At 39.5% G+C, this 23,583-nt stretch overlaps 1 protein-coding gene across 2 annotated transcripts; it reads left to right on the forward strand.

Annotated features, from left to right (window-relative positions):
* Positions 1-235: 235 nt before the first annotated feature.
* On the forward strand, positions 236-19,539 carry LOC106823413 (proteasome assembly chaperone 2). 2 transcript variants are annotated; one of them, XM_014829097.3, is made up of 7 exons: positions 236-369; positions 3,086-3,257; positions 6,461-6,519; positions 9,648-9,766; positions 10,664-10,837; positions 18,276-18,396; positions 19,241-19,539. In XM_014829097.3, the coding sequence occupies exons 1-7, from the start codon at positions 313-315 to the stop codon at positions 19,331-19,333; spliced, it is 795 nt and encodes a 264-aa protein (XP_014684583.1). In that variant the 5' UTR covers positions 236-312; the 3' UTR covers positions 19,334-19,539. The 2 variants fall into 2 exon arrangements, with proteins under 2 accessions (XP_014684583.1, XP_070369516.1); XM_070513415.1 differs by lacking the exon at positions 236-369 and adding an exon at positions 506-646.
* Positions 19,540-23,583: the final 4,044 nt, after the last annotated feature.

Below are 23,583 nucleotides of genomic sequence, written 5' to 3' on the forward strand. Positions count from 1 at the left end.
GCACCTCATCGCCTTGCCTTGCCAGGATCTCCAGACGCGCTGCCTGCCCCTATGTCTTCCGCTGTTGGGGTCCCTTTCTGTCCTCCGAACCGGCAGGTATGTGGACAGGCCCCTCAGGACCCCGCGCCGAGGGTCTCGAAGGACCCCGCCCGCCTGGCCCCGTCCCGCCTGCCTGGTCCCTCCTCGCGCGTGTCGCGCGGGGATCCGGGGTCTCCGCGCGCGCCTGCGGCGTTGACCTTGCGGTTTTCGCCTTCTTGCTGCTGTGGTCCCTCCTCGCCCGGCGCCAATCCCTTCCTCCCACGTAGGACCACCATGTTTGTTCCTTGCGGAGAATCGGCTCCCGATCTCGCGGGTTACACCCTGCTGATGGTGAGTCCCCACTTTCGCGAACTCTCCACTGCCCGGCTTGGGGCTGCTGCCTCTCGGGAGGCGCCTCCACCTCCTCTCGGCCGCCCCGGCCGTGGGAGCACGGGTACCGGTTTCTCTTCCAGGTTTTCGGCCTTCGGGGAAAACACCGGGAGGACGCGGCCGGAGGCGGCGGTCCGAGCAGAACCTTTGTTGGCGCTGTCACCGAACGTATCTAAGTCTGCAGTGTGTAGTCTTTGCTGACTAAAACGTAACGTGTTTGGATATGACAGATAACGTTGTACGTACGTCGTGCGGGTCATTCTCTTTACGTTTTATCCCGGAAAATCCTTTTTCAGCTAGATTTAGAGTCATTCTTAAGCTAGTAAGTCCTTGTCGTTAATCAGGAAACTACCGATAGGGTAATAAAAGTGGAGTTTACAGTCTAATTGGAAACACATGTAAATCAGTAAATGCTGGGGTAGAAATTTGAGAAGGGTACAGAAAGGCCCTAGGCATTATTGGGAGAGGGAGGGGCACAAGGACCTGTTAAGAAAAGGTTTGTGTGTGAAATCTTAAAAAAAAGAAACAAAAAATCCCTCATAGATACAGAGAACAGACTGGTGGTTGTCAGAGAGGGGTGGAGGTGGTTAAATGAAATAAGTGAAAATAATCAAAAGGTACAAACATGCTGTTATAAATAAGCTCTGGGGATGTACACCGTGGTGGCTATAGTTAACAATACCATATTGTATGTTTGAAAGTTGTTAAGAGGGTAGATCTTAAAAGTTCTCATTACAAGAAAAAAAAATTGTAACTGTGTGTGGTGATGGAGATGAACTAAACTTATTGTGGTAGTCATTTCACAGTATATAAATGTATCAAATCATTAGGTTGTATATCTAAAACTGATACTATGTTATGTGTCAATTATATCTGAATTTTTTAAAAAGAATAATGATAATAGAAAAATCACTTTTTGGAGACTTTCATCATAGTAATGCGCACAAGAAATATCAATGAATGCTAAAATTAGCATGTGATAGTGTACTGAGGAAGACATAATTTCAAAGTATGTCACTGAAAAATATGTAGTAATCACAAAAAGGAAAAAGTATCTTTGCAGGAGACACTTGGCAGAAAAAGAAAAAAGCTTCATAGAGAAAGTAATGTCTCAAAGATTGTTGGTGGTAGCCTTGACACTTGTCAGTTGGAGTAATGAAGAAGGAGGCCATACTGGAGTGGGATGAATAGATGGGGAAGAGGCGGAGATGTGTGTGTATTCATTCATTTGTTCAGAGATAAAGTTCCTGCATGTTTCAGTGGACAACTATGGGGAATTTTGGCTGTGGAGGGACACTGAGAAGTGAGGTGGTAGCTAAGAGAGTATGTGGGATCAAGAGAGAGTTTTTTTTAAAAGGAAAGCTATCTGGAGGCTGGCCTAGTGGTGTAGTAGTTAAGTTCACGAGCTCCGCTTCGGTGGCCCAGGGTTCACAGGTTCCGATCTCCAGGCGTGGACCTACACATCGCTCATCAACCCATGCTATGGCAGCGTCCCACATAAAAAATAGAGGAACATTGACACAGATGTTAGCTCAGGGCTAATCTTCCTCACCAAAAAAAAAAAGGAAAGAAAGATATTAAAGCATACGTGTATGCTGATGGGAAGAATCCAATAGTGAGTAAAAGATGGATGATACAGAAGAGTGAGGGTCTACCCAAAGTGGCAGAATCTTTGAGAAGGGGAAAGGGAATTACAGGAGATAGCGAGGGGATTAGTAGGTGACAGCAACGAGGGGTGGGAGAGCACTCTGAGGGACCCAGAAAATAAGATGAAGGCCAAAAAAAAAGCAACTGCTGGAAGAATGCAAAGGAGGAGCTACATTAAAGAGGTACTTTAAAGAGAGAGTCGATGAAAATTAGTCGTGTGTTAAATGTGGCTAGTAAGGGAAAGGGAAGAAGTTTCCTGGTTTAGGTAATTGGGTGAATAATTGTTGCTCTTTTCTGAAATACAAAATAGAGGAACAAGTCAGGGCAAAAGTTTAGTTTTGTACATGTTGAGTGTGAGTTGCCTGTGACATAAGCATGTGGAGATACCCACTAGGCTCTGGCGTTCAGATAGGGTTCTGGGCTCTAGGTAGAGATTTGGCGGTTGGACTGTTTAAGTCACGGGGGTAAGTGTGTGTGTGTTCAGTGCCAGCCTTTAGGCAGTGACAAAACAAACAGAAGAGCCTTTTGTCCATCCCTCATGGCCTTTACACTTGCTTGCCCACTGCCTGGAATAGTCTTTTCTGCGGTCTTTGTGTGGCTCCCTCCCTTACCCCTGAAATCCCTTACCCCTTTCAGGTCTGTAGTTACTTGTCGCCTGAAGTGAGTCTTTCCTTGATCACTCTGTTTGAAATTGCAACCAGCCACGTGGACGCACACTCTCACTCACTTAATTTTTCTCCATAGCACTTACTACTGTGTATTTTCCTATTTGTTTTGTTTTTTTACAGTAAACCACTCCCTCACTAGAATGGAAGCTCCACGAGGGCAGGAACTTGTTCGATTAGTTTTACTGCATTCCCACTGCCTAGAACGATGATTGACATGTAGTATAATATGAAAGAGTCAGTATCTAGCTATGAGGCACCTGAGCATAAGCATTCAGTTCTAGTGCTGTGATTACTGTCTTCTGTCTAAACTTTTTAAAGTGCTGCTAATTTTGATGACTTAATGAATGTATTTTTTATTTCAGCCAGCAGTATCTGTTGGAAATGTTGGCCAGCTTGCAGTAGATCTGATTATTTCTACGCTGAATATGTGTAAGATTGGTTACTTCTATACTGATTGTCTTGTGCCCATGGTTGGAAACAACCCATATGCAACTGCAGAAGAAAATTCAGCAGAGCTCAGTACAAATGCTGAAGGTATGTAAGGCTTCGGCATGTTTTGTTCTACTACAAGGTAGAGTTGTTTTAAATTAGAAATATGCTCCAGATACTGTTTTGTAGCAAACATTTACGTGGTGCCAGTTCTCTGCACAATGTACAACCCAGTCACGTTGTCCTCTTCTCTTACATCCTGGTTTTAGTTCTTAGCCTTTTCTAGATGGCAACTGCTATGAGGGACGTGCTTATACTTGTATCTTTGGATACAGTTTGAGATTTCCATTTTTATAACATGGGGTTTTTCCCCGTTTTATCCTCAGTTTTATTTTCTGTTCTCACTGGCGTGTGTAAGCATCACTAATACCAAAGAAAGGGGAAAAGAGAATTCCCCTGGGCTCAGTCCTGTGAGTTTAATATGTGCTGCCTCCTCTGAGCCTCGCAGTCATCCTCTCACATTCTTCTAGAAACCGTAATAATATGGGATGGATAAGGCCCAGAGAGGTGGGGCTGCCTGATGCTGCTGGCAGGTGTTGGCTTTTCCCGCTCCGTAAATCTCCGTAGGTCCTCATTGGACCTTCAAGCTTGGTGAGTCAGGGACCAGTTCACGTTGCCCGACCACTGTGTTTAGGACGCGGGACTGCACCGAGTGAGTGGGGGAAGTGCTGCTGATCCTGACCCCAGAGCATCAGCTACTTCCTTTGATGGCTGGCTGCTCTGTTGGCCTCTCAGTCTTCTGTTTACCATTTTAAGGTAAAAGCCAAAGGTGGTAGAGGAACGTGAAAGACCATTGGTGGACTGAAAGACCAAGGAGAAGCATTTTATTTGTTGTCAGTCTCATTAATAGTGTCATTAGCTTGCGATAATGAAATACACTTTCAAGAAATAACCTTAGTATTGAAATTCCTGCAGGAAAGATGGCTTTCTTACCACAAGGCTGAATTTCAGTTATTGCTTTAAAAGTTAAGGACTATAAATGGTAGAACTAGAATTTATATTTTTGCACTAATGACAACAGCTGTCAGTTATTATTTCCTATGAGCTGACCACTGTGTGCAATTACATGTGTTAATTCATTTAATCCTTACGACGACTCCATAGGTAGTTTTATCGTTTTATCGATGAGGAAACCATTGCACAGAGACGGTCAGGTCGCTTGATTAATAATTGGTGTAACAGAGCTTCTTCTCAAGCCGGCCTGGCCCCTGAGACCTGCCTCTTACACTCCAGTCCGCCCTGTGAATGCGCCTTCATGCTAGTGGGAGGCCCACCGGCTTCCCTCTGACGCAAACCGGCAGCAGGCCAGTTGGGTGCAGTTCTTTAATCCACTTTTTCTTTTTTTTAAGATGAGATATTTTGAAATAAATTATAGACATTCCACTCCCAAATATGTAAGCCTGCATCTCTTATCTTTTAAGAACATTTTCTTACATAGCTAAAATACCATCCCATTTAACAAAATTAGCAATTTCTTAATATCTTCCTATATGCCATCCTTGTTCAAATTGGCCCAGTTTATCCCCAAATGGCTTTTACAGTTAGTTTGTCTAAATCAGGACCCATAGTACATCTGATTGTTCTGCCTTTGAAATCTCTTTCACTTCAGAGTAGACTCTCTTTTTTTCTTCTTCACCAAACTGATTTGTTGAAGGAAAAACTGGACCCATTGTCCTATAGAATGTCCTGCCTTCTGCATGTCTGATTATGTCCTTGTGGTGTCATTTGGCTTGTTTTTCTGGGCTCTGTATTTTCTGTAACTGGAGTTAGGTGTAAAGCCTTGATTAGATAAAGGCTAGATGTTTTTGGCCAGAATACATGAAAGGTGGTGTTGCATTACATCAGAGGGAAAAAGTACTGGGAAACAGGATCTTAACAACAAAATAGAATTGCATGATACACTGATGGAGAACGTGAGTATTGCTGTTATAGAAGGTGATGTATCTTACATTTTACAGCTTAGCCTGCCCTCTCCCTACAGATATGTCCTCTTCCCTCTAGCTCTGCTGTATGTGTATGTCAGATAGATTAGAGGCCTGAGTAAGCTGTGCCTTAGTCCCTGTTCCCTAATTCCTCAACTTCCTGTCCAGCCTCCTTTGGGCTGAACGTACCTAGTGGTCACTAGACTTGCTGATGCGGCAGAGGCCCCAGTCACCTCACGCCACCCCACACCAGCGCAAGGAGGCAGTCCCCAGAAGGCTGAAACAGGAGAGACATGCTCCACCGAAGGGTTTGCCCGAGTCTGGGTTATTTGGAATCTTTTCGTAGTAACTAAAAGCTTACCCCTTAGCACAATGGCCTAATCATGTGTCCTTAGAGACTCTGTATGTTGTCCTTGGTTCCTATCACAGCTTCTCCTTCTTGGAGGTGAAGTTGAGCAGGGACATCTTAAGCGTCAGTAAAGTGGGCTTCTTGTAGAATCTGATGAAAATTGTGGATTCTTTTCCCAGAAAAAAAGCACAGACATTGATTCACAAAAAATTGTGCGTGTTGTTTCAGGTCTTTCAGAAACTCCTAAAGAACACGAATGTACCTATTCCAGGGATTTTATTGTATGGCTAACATTCTCCTGCATTTTATTTTTCTACTTATCCCAATGAATGTTGCTGTTTTGTAGAAGGAAGAGGGGAGAATTCAGCAACCAAAAACTTTCTTAAGAATGATTTTATTTATTGTAATGCCAGAAATTTCCAGGGGAATACTTCTCTAGTTTTACAGTCAAAGTCAGAAGAAAAATAACTTTTGATATTTTCTTATAGTTGATTTTTCAGAAATGAATCTATGCCATAAAATAGAGCCCACAGGTGCATTTTAAGGTACTTTAAAATGTTTTATTTTTACCAAATGATACAGTACATATGTTCTATTTTTTTTTTTCTGGGAAAGATTCGCCCTGAACATCTGTTGTCAATCTTCCTCTCTTTTTTTCCTCCCCAAAGCCCCAGTACATAGTAGTATATTCTAGTCATAAGTCCTTCTAATTCTTCTATGTGAGCCACTACCACAGCATGGCTACTGACAGACCAGTGGTATAGTTCCGTGCTGGGGAACCAAACCTGGGCTGCCAAAGTAGTGTGCACTGAACTTTAACCACTAGGCCATCAGGACTGGCTCTATATTTTAATTATTGAAAATATTTAGATACAAAAGTTCTTATAATTAAATTATAATTTTTTATCATATTAATAATTTCACTTGTATAACTCCTTCATTTTGATTATCATATGATTTCATTTTTTTCTTTTTAGTATATTCATTGCCTTCAAAGAAGCTAGTGGCTCTTCAGTTAAGATCCATTTTTATTAAGGTTAGTATGTTATCTTTGCCTTTTTAAGTTTATTAAAGTAAAATATAATGAGGAAATACTAAGTCTGTATCATTAAGAATTAAGATTCAAAAATCGTTTCTGCTCTTTACTGTATTCACAGTTAAAGGCCTAGTTCTATAAAGAAATTATAAAATTTCAGAGGCGTTAACATTATTTCATGATTATATTTAAAGGAATTGGGACATATAGCTTGGGACTTATATACTCTTGATTCAGGTAGCACTGGGAAAAAAATATATGCATGTGAATATTAGAGGTTTATTCCATTTGTACTACATTTCAACCAGTGGCATCTACATTTAATGATGTATATATCAAAATAATTTTCTGAGTCCAACTTGTTCTTTCCCCTTCCTTTGCTCCCACTCTAGTCCAAACCACTGTCACCTCACGCCCCTGATTCTACTCTTGCGCCACCACTCCCCACAGACACCTAATAGTCTGCACACAGCACCCAAATGATCCTTTAAACCTAAATCAGATCATATCATTTCTCTTTTCAAAACCCTCCAGTGGCTTCCCATCTCACTTGAAGTGCATTCACAGCCTTTCCATGGCCTCTTAGACTGTACATCTGTGCTGATACAGTAGCCACTAGCCACATGTAGCTATTTAAATTTTGACTCATTAATTGAAAGTAAATAAAGTTAGGGGCTGGCCCTGTGGTGTAGAGGTTAAGTTTGTCATGCTCCACTTCGGCAGCCTAAGTTCGCAGGTTTGGATCCTTGGTGCAGACCTACACCACTTGTCAGCCATGCTGTGGTGGCGAGCACATATAAAGTAGAGGAAGATTGGCACAGATGTTAGATCAGGGCTCATCTTCGTCTGCAAAATAATTAATTAATTAAAAAAATGAAATAGAATTTAAAATTAGGTCCTCTGTCATACTGGCGGCGTTTCAAGTTCTGCGTAGCCGCATGTGGCAAGCAGCTGCCATGAAGAGCATTTCTGTTAGCATGGAGAGTTCTGTTGGACAGCTGCTCTACCTGATCTAACCTCCAGCCGGGCCTGTGTGCTCACTGCCTGTTTCCCCTTTCACTCACTCTCCTTCGGCCACACTCGCTTCCCTGTGTCATTCAGGCAGATTAAGCTCACTCCTGTCTCAGTTTCTACACTGGTTTCCCTGCCTGGAATACTTTTCCCCTGGATACCTAAATGGCTCACTTCCTCTAGTCTTTGCTTAAATGTTACCTCTTCAGAAGGGCCTTCCCTGACTACCCTTCCTATCGTCTTACCCTGTGCTCGTTTTCTTTCCAGCTATTACTACCTGGCATGTGCCATATTATTATCTACCTCTAATAGCAAGTAAGTTTCCTGAGAGAAGTGATGGTGTCATTCACTCTTACATCCCCAGCTTCCAGAATAGTGCCTTGCCTGTAGAGAAGCTCTCAATAAATGTTTGTTGAGTGGATTAAGGTACCTATATCTGTTCAGGAAATCAGAAATTTATCAACATCCTAGAGGCTCTTCCTAGTCATTATATCATTATATAAATGGAATCTTATGGTAGGTGCGTCTTTATGTCTAGCTTCCTTTACTCAACATTTTATTTGTGAAGCTCATCCATGTTGTTGGAAGTGGAGGTAGTTGTTCATTCTCACCTCTATATGGGATTCTGTTCTATAAATAAACCCTAATTTATCCATTGTATTGTTGATGGAACATTTGATTGTTTCCAGTTTGAGACTGAGGTGAATAGTGCTATGATTATTTTAATACTTATATTAGAATCACTCTTTACTTTGTTTAGTTAATAATATACCCAAAGTTTTACAATGAGAGTTGCTAACATTTTTAAATGCACCACGTGGCTTTTTTGTCCTCTTCATAATATCAGTGTAAAGTCAAGAATTAACAATTCAGACATTTCTAAATGAAATTTTTAGTAGATGGAAGTAGAGTGATTTCAAAATAGCAAACGTTTATTGAGCATCAAGTCTTTGCACCAATACTGTACTAAGTACTTTATGTACATTTCTCTACTTAATCCACACCACAGTCCTCTGAGGCAGGTACTTACATTCCCCTCATTTTGCAAATGAGAAAACTGAAGCACACAAAAGTTAAGCAGTTTGGCGGAGACATGGTCTGTGGGAGGTGAGCCCAGCATTCTAGACCAGGCAGCCTGACTCCAGAGCTTGTCTCTCTTAACCATTATAGTATACTGCCCTCCTATTTTTAAAAGTTAGTCATTTCTTACCTGCATTTTAAATTTTATTGAATATTTTATTAACAGTCTGTGAAAAGAACTTTCATAAAGTGGGTTCCCCCCCCATATTTTATAATCCACATTCCAGATTAAATAATTGTTAACATCTGGCCACCCTTGGTTACCTTTCTCTCTCTAGGCATGTGCACACACAGTTTCCTTTGGCAAACAATCCAAAAGTAGACTAGCAACATCATGATATTTCACCCCTAAATATTTCAGCACACATCTTTCAAGAACAAGGACATTTTCCTTCACGACCACACACCACTACTACACCTAAGAAAATCAGCGTTTAATGAATATTCAGTAGTATCATCCAACATATTCACATTTCCCCGGTTGTCCTGAAAATATCCTTCAATTCTGGACCCAGTCAAGGTCCACACATTGCATTTGGCTGTTAGATCTTTTTAGTTGGTATCCTTCGGTGCAGAACGGGCCCTCCTCCTCTTTCTGCTCTTCCCAGTATTGACTCCTTTGAGGAACCAAGGCCAGAGGTTCTGCAATCTGGATTCACGTGGTGGTTTCCTCATGATCAGATTCAGGTCAGAGATCTCTGGCGAGAACGTCTCATGGAGGACTGTGTGGTAGATTTCAAGCAACAGTCGATTACTTAAGTGGAGAAGTGGAAATTTTCCTTTGTCAGTCTGAATGGAATTCTTTTGAAATCTAGATTCCTCTTAATTAGTTTCTTAATTGCAAAGATATAATAATTCATTGCTCTTCATTTTTTATCTTCAGTTTAAGGACAGCAAGTAGATGTCAAAGTAATTATAATTTTAAGATATGTAAATTATGTCATCACATAAAGTTGATAAAATATTATGTAGAGTACTCTTATAGTCTAGGATCTAACCTTTAGATTTTCTTTTTATTCTTTTAATGGTATGCAAAGTATAAATCAAAGCCATTCTGTGAAAAACTACTTTCCTGGGTGAAAAGTAGTAACTGTGCCAAAGTTGTTGTTCTTTCAAGCAGTCATTCATATCACCGTAATGATCTACAGCTTCGCAGGTAAGTTTTTGTCTTTGAAAAATTGTGTTATGATTTATACAGTATTATGATGAGTCTCTATTAAAAAGTTAAAATAAACTTGAAAAACCATGTACATCCTCTCCTCTCCTCCCTAGAATTTAGAAAGAAGGTAAAAGAAAGTCAAGGGACAGGAGGGAGTATAGTCAGGTGGATCCTTGTGGTTCCTGTGGTCGGGGCACAGGAAGGCTTTGGTGTAGACAGAGATGATTCTGGGACTGTGCTTTGATTGTTTGCTGTCATGTGCGTGGCAACATCACAGAGCTCAGCTGATGAAGAGAAAGAGGAGAAAGGATAACTTCGATTTATTGGTTGATAATTTTTGAAAGATCGGGTTGAAATTTCTGTTTATTTCGTGTATTCAACCATTTGTCTTTGTGGAAATCCAGTTGCCTTTAAGGATAGCTCTCAGCCATGTCACACTGAGTTCTTAAATGTAAGACAAAGTATCCAAGAGATAGAAACATAATCTATTTTATTGCATTATCATTTATGTACCTATGAAATCTTGATGAAAAATATTAGCCTTTCAAAACTGGAGCTAACTTCTAGGACTCTCACAGAAGACATTACATTTCTGGGAATCTCACAATAGGCCTCACGACCAGAAGAGTGCAGCTATGGGAAACGGGCTTATCTTCACGCTGGCCCTGCCTTAGTTTCAGTTTTCCTGTCTCTTTACACTTTCTCCTAAGGATGTAAATAGCAGGCCAGAGCAATATTTTTTATGTTATTTATCCGTAGACTGCTGAAACTTGTGTTTTGCCTTGTGCAACAGAATATATGGAGAATGAGATAATTTTTGGTAAAAGAGTTGATATTTTCCTTAATGTTCCTGCTTGTGGGTTTTTAGAAAGCTAATTATATGATTCTTTCTAGTACTCCCTTCAGATACCTGCTGACACCTTCCTTGCAAAAAAATGTTGAAAGTAAAATAAAGAGCCTTAACTGGGAAGAAATGGAGAAAAGTCCATGCATTCCTGAAATAAGTGATTCTGAGTTTTGTGTCCGTGTTCCTGGAGGAGGTATCACAAAAACACTCTATGATGAGGGGTGAGTTTGTTTGCCTGGTTATTCGTTTGTTCCCCCTCTCATTTAAAAAGGAAAGAAGATAATTGGGAGAGTGTGTTGGATTACTTACTGGAACTTTGAAAATACATTTATAAGATAGGTACTGTATTATATTCACAGGAAGAGTGAAATTTCATTGTAGGAGAATTGGTCCCTGAAAAGCCATATTTAAAGCTTTACTATCTATGGGCTATTAGGGATCCTGATACTTAATGAAACTTCTACCATCAATCTTTTTTTTTCTTAATGGTGGTAAAATATCTGTAACATTAAATTAACCATTTTTAAGTGTACAAGTAAGTGGCATTAAATACAATCACAGTGTTCTGTACCCATCACCACTATCTACTTTCAGAACTTTCTCATCATTCTAAGTAGAAAATCTGTACTCATTAAATAATAACTCCTGTTTTATTTCTGTAAAATTAATATAATGTTCTCACTTTCATTTCTGATATTAGTAGTTTGAATCTTCTCTCTCTTTCTTTCTTTCTGTCTTTTTTTTGATGAAGAAGTTTTGCCCTGAACTAACACTTGTTGCCAGTCTTCCTCTTTTTGCTTGAGGAAGAGTGGCCCTGACTGAACATCTGTGCCCATCTTTCTCTATTTTGTATGTAGGATGCTGCCACACCATGGCTTGATGAGTGGTATATGTCCACACCCAGGATCCGAACCTGCAAACTGCAGGCCACCGAAGCAGAGCATGCGAACTTAACCACTATCCCTCCAGGCCAGCCCCTGGACATTTTATCTGTGTTAATTCTTTCAATCCATGAGCACAGAATATTTTTCTATTTCATTATGTCTTTTTCAGTTTCTTTCAATGTCTTATAGTTTTCATTATATAGGTCTTTCACCTCCTTGGTTAAATTTATTCCTAGGTGTTTTATTCTTTTTGTTGTCATTGTATATGGGATTGTATTCTTGATTTCTCTTTCTGCTAGTTTGTTGTTGGTGTATAGAAATGCAACTGATTTTTGTATTTTGATTTGGTACCTTACAACTTTACTGTCTTTGTTAATTATTTCTAATAGGTTTCTCATGGATTCTTTAAGGTTTTCTGTATATAGAATCATGTCATCTGCAAATAATGACAGTTTTACTTCTTCACTTCCAATTTGGATACCTTTTCTTTTTCTTGCCTAATTGCTCTGGCTAGTGCTTCCAGTACTATGTTGAATAAGAGTGGTGAAAGTGAGCATCCTTGTCTTCTTCCTTTTCTTTAGAGGAGTAGCTTTCAGTTTTTTACCATTGAGTATAATGTTGGCTGTGGGTTTGTGATATATAGCCCTTACTATATTAAGGTACTTTCCTTCGATACCCATTGTATTCAGAGTTTTTATCATGAATGGATATTGAATTTTGTCAAATGCTTTCTCTGCGTCTATTGAGATGATCATGTGATTTTTATTCTTCTGCTTGTTAATGTGAGGTATCACATTGATTTGTGGATGTTGAACCGTCCGTGTGCCCCTGGAATAAATCCCACTTGATTATGGTGTATGATGCTTTAATGTATTGTATTCAATTTGCTGATATTTTGTTGAGAATTTTTATGTCTGTGTTTATCAGCATTATTGGCCTGGAATTTTCCTTTTTTGTGTTGTCCTTATCTGGTTTGGTATCAGGTTAATGTTGGCCTCGTAAAATGAATTAGGATGTGTCCTTTCCTCTTCAATATTTGGGAAGAGTTTGAGAAAGATAGAAATTAAATCTTCTTTGAATGTTTGGTAGAATCCACTGGAGAAGCCATCTGGTCCTGTACTTTTGTTTTTTGGAATGTTTTGGTTACTGTTTCAGTCTCTTTACTTGTGATTGGTCTGTTCAGACTCTCTGTTTCTTCCTGATTCAGTTTTGGGAGGTTATATGATTCTAAGAGTTTATCTGTTTCTTTCAGATTATCCAATTTGTTGGCATATAGCTTTTTATACTATTCTCTTAGAAACCTTCATATTTCTGTAGTGTCTGTTGTAATTTCTCTTTCATTTCTGATTTTCTTGAGCCTTCTCTTTCCTTAGTGAATCTAGCTAAGAGTTTGCCAATTTTGTTTATCTTTTCCAAGAAGCAGCTCTTAGTTTCACTGATTATTTCTGTTATTTTTGTAGTCTCTATTTCATTAATTTCTGCTCTGGTTTTTATTGCTTCCTTCCTATTACTGACTTTGGCCTTCATTTGTTCTTTTTCTAGTTCTTTTAGGTATAGTGTTAGATTGTTTATTTGAGATTTTGCTTGTTTCTTTAGGTAGGCCTGTATTGCTATATACTTCCCTTTTAGTACCAGTTCTGCTGCATCCCATGAGTTTTGGTATGTTGTGTTTTCATTTTCATTTGTTTCCAGGTTTTTTTAAATTTCTCCTTTGATTTCTTCATTGATCCAGCAATTGTTCAGTAGGGGGGTGTTTAGTCTCCATGTATATGTGACTTTTCCAGCTTTCTTCTTGTAGTTGATTTCTAGTTTCATACCATTGTGGTCATAAAAGATGCTTGGTATGATTTCAATCTTCTTAAATTTATTTAGGCTTGTTTTGCTTCCCAATATGTGATCTGTCTTTGAGAAGGTTCCATGTGTACTTGAGAAGGATATGTATTCAGCTGCTTTCAGATAGAATGTTCTATATTTATATATCTATTAAGTCCAGCTGGTCTAGTGTTTCATTTAAGGCCAATGTTTCCTCTTGACTTTCTGTCCGGATGATCTATCCATTTATATAAGTGGGGTGTTAAATTCCCCTACTATTATTGTGGTGTTGTCAATTTCTCCCTTTAGGTCTGTTAGTTACTTTATATACTTTGGTGCTCCTATGTTAGGTGCATGTTTATTAGTAAGTGTTATGTCTTGGTGGAATGTCCCTTTTATCATTATATAATGTCCATCTTTGTCTCTTCGTATCTTTTTTTGGCTTAAAGTCTATTTAGTCTGTTACAAATATGGCTACACCTTTCTTTTGATTGCCATTTGCTTGAAGTATCATCTTCACTCTGAGCCTGTTTGTCTTCAGAGATGAGATAGTTCCGGAGGCAGCCTGTTGTTGGGTCTTGTTTTTAATCCTTCCAGCCATTTTGATTGGTGAATTCAACCCATTTATATTTAGAGTAATTATTGATATATTTGGGCTTAATACTGCCATTTTATCTTTTGTTTTCCAGTTGTTCCTATTTCCATTATTTCTTTTTCCTTATACTTCTGTCTGCCATTTCAGTTTGGTGGATTTCTGTGATGTTTTCCTCAGTTTCCTCTTTATTTATGATGTGTGACTCTCCTCTGATTTTTTGTTTTGTGGTTACTGTGAGGTTTGTATAAAAGCTCTCATGGATGACAGTCTTTTTTCTGCTGATAGTGTTTTATCTCCATTAGCCTATGCAGATTCCATTCTTTTCATCTTCCCCTTCTATGTTTTGTTGTCACAAATTATATTATTTTTTGTGTTGTGAATTTGTTACTAAATTGAAGTGGTTATAGTTATTTTTGATGCTTTCTTTCCCTTCAAACTTTATAATTGTTTACTAACCTAATATAGAATTGCAGTTTTCTGATTCTGTTTGTCACCTTGCTCAAAGCTTTGTAAACCTTTGCCTTTCTGTTTCAAGTAAGAGGGTTCCTTTCAACATTTCTTATAAGGCAGGTCTAGTGGCAGTGAACTCCCTCAGCTTTTGTGTGTATGGGAAGCTTTTATTTTTCCATATCTGGAAGATAACTTTGCTGGATAGAGTATTCTTGGGTGATAATATTTTGAATATATCACTCCACTCTCTCCTAGCCTGTAGAGATTCTGCTGAGAAATCCACTGATAGGCTGATAGGGGTTATTTCTAAGTTTTCCTCTTTCTGGCTGCCCTTGCTATTGTTTCTTTGTCATTGGCTTTTGGCAATTTTAACATAATGAGTCTTGGAGGTCTTTCTACATTGAGATAATTAGAAGTTCTGTTACCTTCATGTACTTGTATTTCCAGTTCTTTCCCCAGGTTTGAGCAGTTCTCAGCTATTATTTCTTTAGATAAGCTGTCTATTTCTTTTTCCCTCTTTTCTCCTTCTAGTATATCCATTATCTTTATGTTGCTTTTCCTAATTGAGTTGAATATTTCTCATAGGATTTCTTCATTTTTTAAAAATCTTAGTTCTTTCTTCCACCTGAATCATTTCTAGGTTTCTGTCTTTGAGCTCACTAATTCTCTCTTCTGTATAGTCTGCTCTATTTCCAATGCATTCTACTTTATTTTCCATCTCATTAATTGTGTTCTTCATCTCCATAGCCTGTTTGGTTTTTAGAGTTTCAATCTCCTTGCTGAAACGCTCCTCTTCATTAATTTTATTCCTGGGCTCATTGAACTGTATTTCTGAGTTTTCTTGTAACTTGTTGAATTTCTTCATGACAGCTATTTTGAATTTTCTATCAGTTAGATTGTTATCTTCTGTGACTTCAAGTTTGATTTCTGGAAAGTTGTTGTTTTCTTTCTGTGCTACCATAGTTCTGTACTGTAGTTACTGTAGCTTTTTGTGGTGCTTGATGACTTGTTTCTCTGCGGGCACATTTGTGGTAGTAACACCTTTCTTATTTGGGTAAAGCTTTGATTACTTTGGTTCTGAGCTCCTGCTGATTGTATTTGAGAGCCTGTATTTTCTGCCCTCCACTACCTCTGCCAGAGGCATATCACTGCCCTCTTTGTGCCCCCAAGGTTGCTGGTGCCTTGCTCTTTACGATATCACTGCAGTCATGGCTGTCATCACTGGGGTCACCAGGCTGCAAGCACCTCTGCTGCTTCCAGGGGCACCTGGGTCTCATGTTCCCCCACTGGTTCTTTGCTGGCTTTCTTGGGCTTGGGTGCTGCTGCCACATGCACCACCTATGCTACTGCTCCTGGGTTATCTAGGGGAGCTGGCAGCACTGCTGCTTGGGGCATTCAGATGGTGTCACTGCCACTACCAGGGTCTCATATGCAGTCCCTGCTGCTGTGGGGCCAGTGTTGGGGTGCTGCCACTGGGTGCTGGGTCACAGATACTGCTGTATTTCCTGAATCCTCAGATTACAGGCACCACCTGCCATTGCTGGTGGAAGGGCAGGAGCTGAGCCACGAGAGCCATTGCTGTCCCTGCAGCCTCTAGTCTCTGGCATCGCTGTGGTTTTTGAAACCTCAGGTCAGGGCCCCACCACCACTGCCAGAGGCATCCACGTTTTGGATGCAGCCCTCATTGCTGGGAGGGCAGGTGTTGGAGTCACCACCACTGCTCCCCTAGTTCCACTGCCTCGCGGAGGTTCACTCCAGCTACTTTCAGATGTATAAAAGTATGGATCTCTCACGTATTTTGGTGTGCTGTGCAGGTAGGCTTTTGTTGGTCACTGCATGTCCCACTGGCTGTGACTTAGACTTGAGAGACAAAGGGAACAACTCCCTCCACCATGGTGCTGACATCATTCCTCCACTAATTTTTTGATGGCTTCCCAGCTTCTTTAAAGTATAGTCGAATTGAATCTATGTATCTGCAAGATACTGCAACTCTAACATTTGTAACTTTAGAGTTCATCCTATTCAAAGGTGTTTCTCACAAAATCGATTTTCTTTTAATTTTCTAAAGCAAATCTTTTATTCATTTATAACCAGACCCATGTTTAGTGTTCAATGCAATTACACATTCATTGCAATAAGGAATTTTTGAAATTGCAGAAAGCCTCTTATCATACAGCTTATACAATTTTGAATCCTTTTTTCTCCCCGATGCATATCATGATTATTTGCTAAATTTTTGCTAATATACATATTTTGGCTTTCCTCTATTAGAATAAATATGTATTCTGATCTCTTAAAAATATGATATTAGTTGCTTCAAAATAAATGGTGGCAATGGTGTGGCTGATCTGGGATCCTTTATAATTAATTCAAATAGAAGTACTTTGTAATTTACTAATGGATGTATCACATGCTAAATTTTAATGTCACAGAAAGTACTTAAATTAGTCATCCTCCACCTTCCTTTTTTACAGAGAGGACCAGAGGATGGTATTAAAACTGTTACTCTGTGTGACAGTAGTAGTAGTAGAGGCACTGTGAGTTGAAGACCGTACCCCTGGCTTTTGAAGCGGGAGCCTTTAACGTGAAGGTACACCCAGGGCGGCAGCCTTCCCCACACGGGAGCCATTGCTAAGGCTGTGATAGCGTGAATATTTAGGAACTAGAATCTTCTGAGCCATCACCGCTCTCAGTGCCTACATACAAAGCTTGAGAGCCCCTCAGATATTTGAGAACTGAGTACTGAGATGGTATAATTACTGCTAACAACTTCCAGTTTCTCATTTTTAGAGACTCAGATGCTGTGGTAGACTCTCCCAGTACATCTGAGACTTCTGAACCCAGGGTCAGAGTCTCTGCCACTTGGGACCCCAACTCCCCTTTATTTCTGTCCGTCATATGGTCTCATGTTTTGGCCTTAGGATTTTCTCATAGTTCTTGGTTTTGGGTGTTAGAGATGATTTTTGCTTTTTCTTGGCAGACAGGAAGCTTTTGGCGTTGCTGTATCTCCATCTCATCACTAGCTTGAGGCCTTCAGAGCAAAACATTTAGGAGATTGTTTTCAAGTCACAAAGACCTAAGTTCAAATCCCACCTCTGCCACTGCCTGGATATAGAACTGGGATCTTGTTACCATGTTTGGGTCCCTTTAAATCTCAGTTGCCTCGCAGTGATAGCGAACACTTCCACAGCATTGACTGTGTGTTCAGCACTGGTCTGAGCACTTCGCCCCCCTTACCTCCTTTACACCCCTCAGCAGCCTGCGAGGTTGGGTCTACCGTGATCGCCCTTTTACAGTGAGGAACACTAAAGCCCTCAGTAAGTAACTTGCCCAACATATCTGGTAAGTGCAGAGCTGGAATTTGAATCCACGTATTCTGTCCTTGATCCCATTGTTTCAAACTGATTCATTTGTAAAATGGAGATAATTATAACTTCGTCAAGGATCGTTACAGGGATTGAATCATTAAAATATGCAGACAGTGCTAGCACATAATAATCACTCAGTCAATGGAATCTGTAGGAAGTAGTAGTAACTTACTTTCCCTGTAACTGTTCTGTTGTATTCCACGGTCTTCCTTTGCTGCTTTAGATTATTGATAACAAGGGTTTTTTCCTTCAGTCTCTTTGCTGCAGGGCTTCTGAAAATCACTGTCTTCTACAGTAGCTTTTGGGAGTGGATCAGAACGTACCTCATGTGATATAGCCAGGGATATGCCCAGAGTGGGCCTTACATGGCTCCCAATCCTGACCTCATCGATAGAAAAATATATCTGGGGCAAAGGGAGATAAATAAGTGATCTTATGATGTGGCATCTTCTCCTTGCCTACAACCTGGCAGATCATCTTAGCTATAAACTGACTTACTGGAATCAGTATCAGTAGAAGAATACTGAATTATTCTTTTTATTTGTTATAGCTGTTCTAAAGAAATCCCACTGGCTGTCCTGCTGAAATTTGTTTCTGAAGGAGACAATATCCCAGATGCATTGGGTCTTGTTGAGCATCTTAATGAATGGCTTCAGATAATCAAACCCCGTGTAAGTTTTACTGCAGCTTAAGCCTCTGCCTTCTCTGGTTGTGTATTCATAAACTTGCATTTTATATACTATATAAGTAGACCAAATAAGATTTTTGTTAAATATAGATATAACTTTATATAGGATTTAATTTAGCTGAAGTTTTGAAAAGGAAAGAGGGCAGTTAACCAGCTTGTCTATAGCCCTCATTAAGGCTGGTTTCCAAAAAAAGAAAATCTGTGGTACTTCATTGTATTCACTGTGTGTGTTGCATTAATTATACCCCACAGCTTGTTACAAGAATAAACATGTCCTGTTTGGCATTCAGGAATTTTTTTTTTAAAGGAAAGCACAAAATATTACTATGTGAGCAATACTGTAGCTGTTGAATGTGCATTGTAATTAAGGTGTTTTTCTCTATTATGAAATAAGAGTGTTAAACCCAGAGAAATCAGGTAGCCTTTAGGCATAACAGGTACCATTGCTGCTTTATATGCTAGGTATCTGATTTTTTTTAATTTGTGCTTTTGCCAGGAACAAATTGGCAGAAATCACACAGTGCTGACATTTTTTTTTCCTAACACTTGTTCCTTTTGAATTTGATTTTACTTGATGGACTCCACCCACATCCTTTCTGGTGTATCTTTGTGATTTAGAACCTGAGGAAATTTATTTTCATTTGACATAAAGTAATAGAAATTTATTACTTTCTTTTCGCTTACAATAAAACTCAGCTAAAAGTGTCAAAACCAAAAGGCACAAAAAAAAAAAAACTAGAGAAGCGAGAGTTTTATAACACTTACATGTTAAAAGGAGATTAGGTGGTAAAGTTGAAGGAGTAAAATATTTTTTTCTTCCATTACAGTGCGATGACCCCACAGCATCTGCCTTGCCTTGGAAAATACCAAGTTCTTGGAGATTACTCTTTGGCAGTGGTCTTCCCCCTGCGCTTTTTTGATCTGTTTTCGGTTGTATACTTTATGTCCGAAGACACTTATTACCAACCCAACTGTTAAACAACTATATAAAAAGTTGTATTATCTGACAATGTATTAGGAAATCTTTACTTTTCACAGAAAATCTTAAAGAAAAAAGGTTGTTTTTACCATGCTTTTCTCATATACAAAAATGTAAATTTTGTACAATAAAATATTTCCTAAGTAATTTTGTCTGAAATGTCTTTTTATTTTTTTAACTTGGACTTCTGTATTAGTTTCGTATTTCTGCAGTAACAAATTACCACAAATGTAGTGGCTTCAAACAACAGAAATTTATTATCTTAGAATTCTTGAAGTCAAGTCCAAAAATAAGTCTCACTGTCTTGTGCTTTCTCTGTAGGCTCTAGGGGAGAATCCATTTCCTAGCCCTTTCTAGCTTCTAGAAGTTGCCGCGTTCATTGGCTCCTGACCCCTTCCTCTGTCTTCAAAGCCAGCAGCATAGCATCTTGAAATCTCTCTCACTCTTTTAATTATAAAGACTCTTGTTATTACATTGGGCCTACTGCGGTAATCCAGAATAATTTCCCCATCTCAAAAGAATTTTAGTATAAAGGAAATAATAAAAGTAATTTTCATTTTTGAGTGCCTACTATATGTTAGTCACTTTTTAAACATGATCTTATGTACCTGCTGTTTGGCTGTGGTACCTCTGTGCCTTGGCTTTCTCATCCTTAAAACAACAGTTTATAATTTTAAGGGGTACACCCTGCTCCACAGCACTCAGTAAATATTTTATTTGTGATATAGAAATCATTCTGGGTTCTGCAGCCTGTTACTGTCTCCCTTTTGTTCAGAATATTAGAAGAGGGGTGGCATCAGCCAGATGGGGGAATAGAAAGTCCCAGTCCTCATCCACTGCAGAAACACCAGCTTATCAGTAATATATGGACTAAAAGAACTTTATCAGAACTCCAGAACCAGTTAAAAAGTTGCAATACCCAAGGCAAGCAAAAGTTAAAAGTGGCTGCATTGAAACAGGTAAGAAGAGCTGTCTCATTTTACCCACACTTGCCCCTCTGCCAAGCTGACAACTCAGCATAATTGGGCAAAAACCATCAGCTCACAGCCTCTGGGTGGGTGGAAGAGCAGAGAAGCGTGGAACGTGCATCCACTATTCTGGCTTTTTGGAGGGCTGCTGGAGGACTGGTTTCTGTCTCAACTGACTTGGGGTGCTGATGAAATTGATGTAGTTTAGATGGCTGGAACCACGAAAAGCAAGGGAGAGCAGGAGTGGCTTGCTGCAGCCACAGAGCACCTGCAGTGCTGCAGACAGGCCTGTGCAGCTCTGCCCAAGTGGGAGAAGGCACCCAACTTGCAGCTTCTCCCTCAGGAAGGAGAGAATGAATTGTGGACCCAGCATTCCAACTTTTCAGAGGGCTGCCTGGAGGACTGCTATCTGTCTCACCTGACTCGGTGCAGACTGGGAGCCAGCATACTCTGGATGCTTGGGGATCACTGAGAACAACAGAAAGTGTGGCATCTTGCTGCTGCAATACCAGAGAACCAGCAGTGCCATGAACAGACACCACAGAGATGATGAACTCCTGAAAAAGAAACTTGCCAATCTCTAATTGGGAAATTTTACTCACAAGCCCAGAGAAATTGTATCCTCCAAAGAGGGTTTTAGAGGTCCCTGGAGTTTCTAGCTAGGCCGATTGGTGAAGGTCTTCCCTGTGAGAAGACAGAGAGGTGGGTGTTTCATCAAATGAGTAAAACTCAGCAAAGAGATCACAAGGCACAAGAAGAGCAGAACCATGGCTCAAAGGAACAAAGTAAATCTCCGCAAACCCATCCCAAGGAATAGATTTATGAATTATATGACAAAGAATTCAAATTAGTTGTTTTAAAGAAGCTCAATGATGTACAAGAGAACACATACAACTATGAAATCAGGACAATGAATGAACAAAGTGAGAATATCAACAAGGAGAAACTTAAAAACCCATACAGAAATTCTGTAGCTGAACAATACAATAACTGGGGCCAGCCCTGGTGGCTTAGTGGTTAAGTTCAGCACGCTGTGCTTCAATAGCCTGGGTTCAGTTCCCAGGTGTGGACCTAAACCACTCTTCTACCAGTGGCCATGCTGTGGTGGTGGCTCACATAGAAGATAGCGAAAGATTGGCAGCAGATGTTAGCTAAGGGCGAGTCTTCTTCACCAAATAAAAAAAGAAGAAGAAGATTGGCAACAGATGTTAGCTCAGGGTGAATCTTCCTCAGCGGGGAAAAAAAAAAATACAATAACCAAGTTGGAAAATTCACTACAGGGGTTCAACAGTGGTCTTGATCAAGCAGAAGAAAGAATCCACAATTGTAATAATTGAAATTATCATCACAGGAATAAAATGAAAAAAATGGAGAAAGCCCAGGAGACCTATAAAACAGCATAAAATGGACCAATATATGCATCATGAGAGTTTGAGGAAGAGAACAGAGAGAAAGGGACAGAGCTTATTAGATGAAATAATGGCTGAAAACTTCTCTACTCTCAGGAAGGAAATGGACGTCCAAATTTGAGAAGCTCAAAGGGCTCCAATAGAATGAATCTGAGCAGCCCCACACCCAAGACACGTTATAATAAAAAAAACTGTCCATTTCAGAGACAAAGAATCTCGAAAGCAGCAAGAGAAAAGTGACTCATCACATACAAGTGAGCTCCTATAAGATTAATCAGCAAGTTCTTCAGCAGAAACCTTAGAGGCCAGAAAGGAGTGGAATGGTATATTCAAAGTGCTGAAAGGAAAAAACACTGCCAATTGAGAATACTATCCAGAAAAACTGTCCTTCAGAAATGAAGAAGAAATACTTTCTGAGATGAACAAAAGCTGAGGGAGTTCATCACCACTAGATGTGCCTTACAATGCTAAAGGGAGTCCTACAAGTTAAAACAAAAAATGGTAGACAATAACATGAAAACATACAAAAATATAAAGCTCTGTGGTAAAGGTGAATAGACAAATACAGAATCCTGTGATGCTGTAATCGTTGTGTAAAGCATTTTAAATTCTGGTATAAGAATTTAAAACACAAAAGCATGAAAATAACTAAAAGTATGTTAATGGGTACATAATACATAAAGATGTAATTTGTGAATCAATAAAGTGAGGGATGTAAAAGAAGAGAGATTTTGTATATGATTGAAGTTATCAGCATGCAGTATATTATCGTAGCTTGGAGGTATCTTATGTAAACCCCACAGTAACCACAAAATAAACACCTATAAAAGACATACAAAAGAAAATTTGAGGAAAACACCAAAGCATGTCAACACAAGAATCAAAGAAACACTGCAACAGGAAAAGAGAGACCAAAAAAACAAAGACGAAACCAGACAGAAAACAATTAACGAAATGGCAATAGTAAGTGGTTGGTCTGAATGTTTATGTCCCCAGAATTCATATGCTCAAGCCCTAATACTCAAAGTAATGCTATTAGGAGGTGGAGCCTTCGGGAGGTGCTTAGGTCATGAGGGCAGAGCCCTCATGAATGGGATTAGTCCCCTTATAAAAGAGACCTCAGAGAGCCAGCTTGCCCCTTCCACCATGTGAGGACACACTGAGAAGGCACTGTCTATGAGGAAGTGGGCTCTCACCAGACACCAAATCTGCCAATGCCATGATCTTGGGCTTCTCAGCTTCCAGAACTGTGAGAAAGAAATGTTGTGTATAAGCCGTATAGTTTATGGTGGTGGTGTTATAGGTGCCCAAACAAAGTAAGTTCTTTGTCAGTAATTACTTTAAATGTAAATATATTAAATTCCTCAATCAAAAGACATAGAATGGGTAAATGGATTTAAAAAAAACAAACAAACAAGATGCAATTGTGTGCTGTCTACAAGAGACAAACTTAGGGAAAAAAATAGACTGAAAATGAAAGGATAGAAAAATATATTCCATGCAAATATAAGGAAAAGAAAGCAGGGGTGGCTATACTAATTTCAGATCAATTAGACTTTCAGTCAAAACTGTCACCAAAGAAAAAGAGGAACATTATATAAGATAAAAGTGTCAATACACCAGGCCAATACAACAATTATATATGCACCCAACATCAGAGCACCCAGATAAATAAAGCAAATATTGACAGAATTGAAGATAGTAGGAGATTTCAATGCTCCACTTTCAATAATGGATAGAACAACCAGATAGAAGATCAATAAGGAAACCGAGGACTTGAACAACACTGTAGATCAATGGGACCTAACAGACAC

Source organism: Equus asinus, chromosome 7 (genome assembly GCF_041296235.1).
Source record: "Equus asinus isolate D_3611 breed Donkey chromosome 7, EquAss-T2T_v2, whole genome shotgun sequence".
Classification (NCBI taxonomy): domain Eukaryota; kingdom Metazoa; phylum Chordata; class Mammalia; order Perissodactyla; family Equidae; genus Equus; species Equus asinus.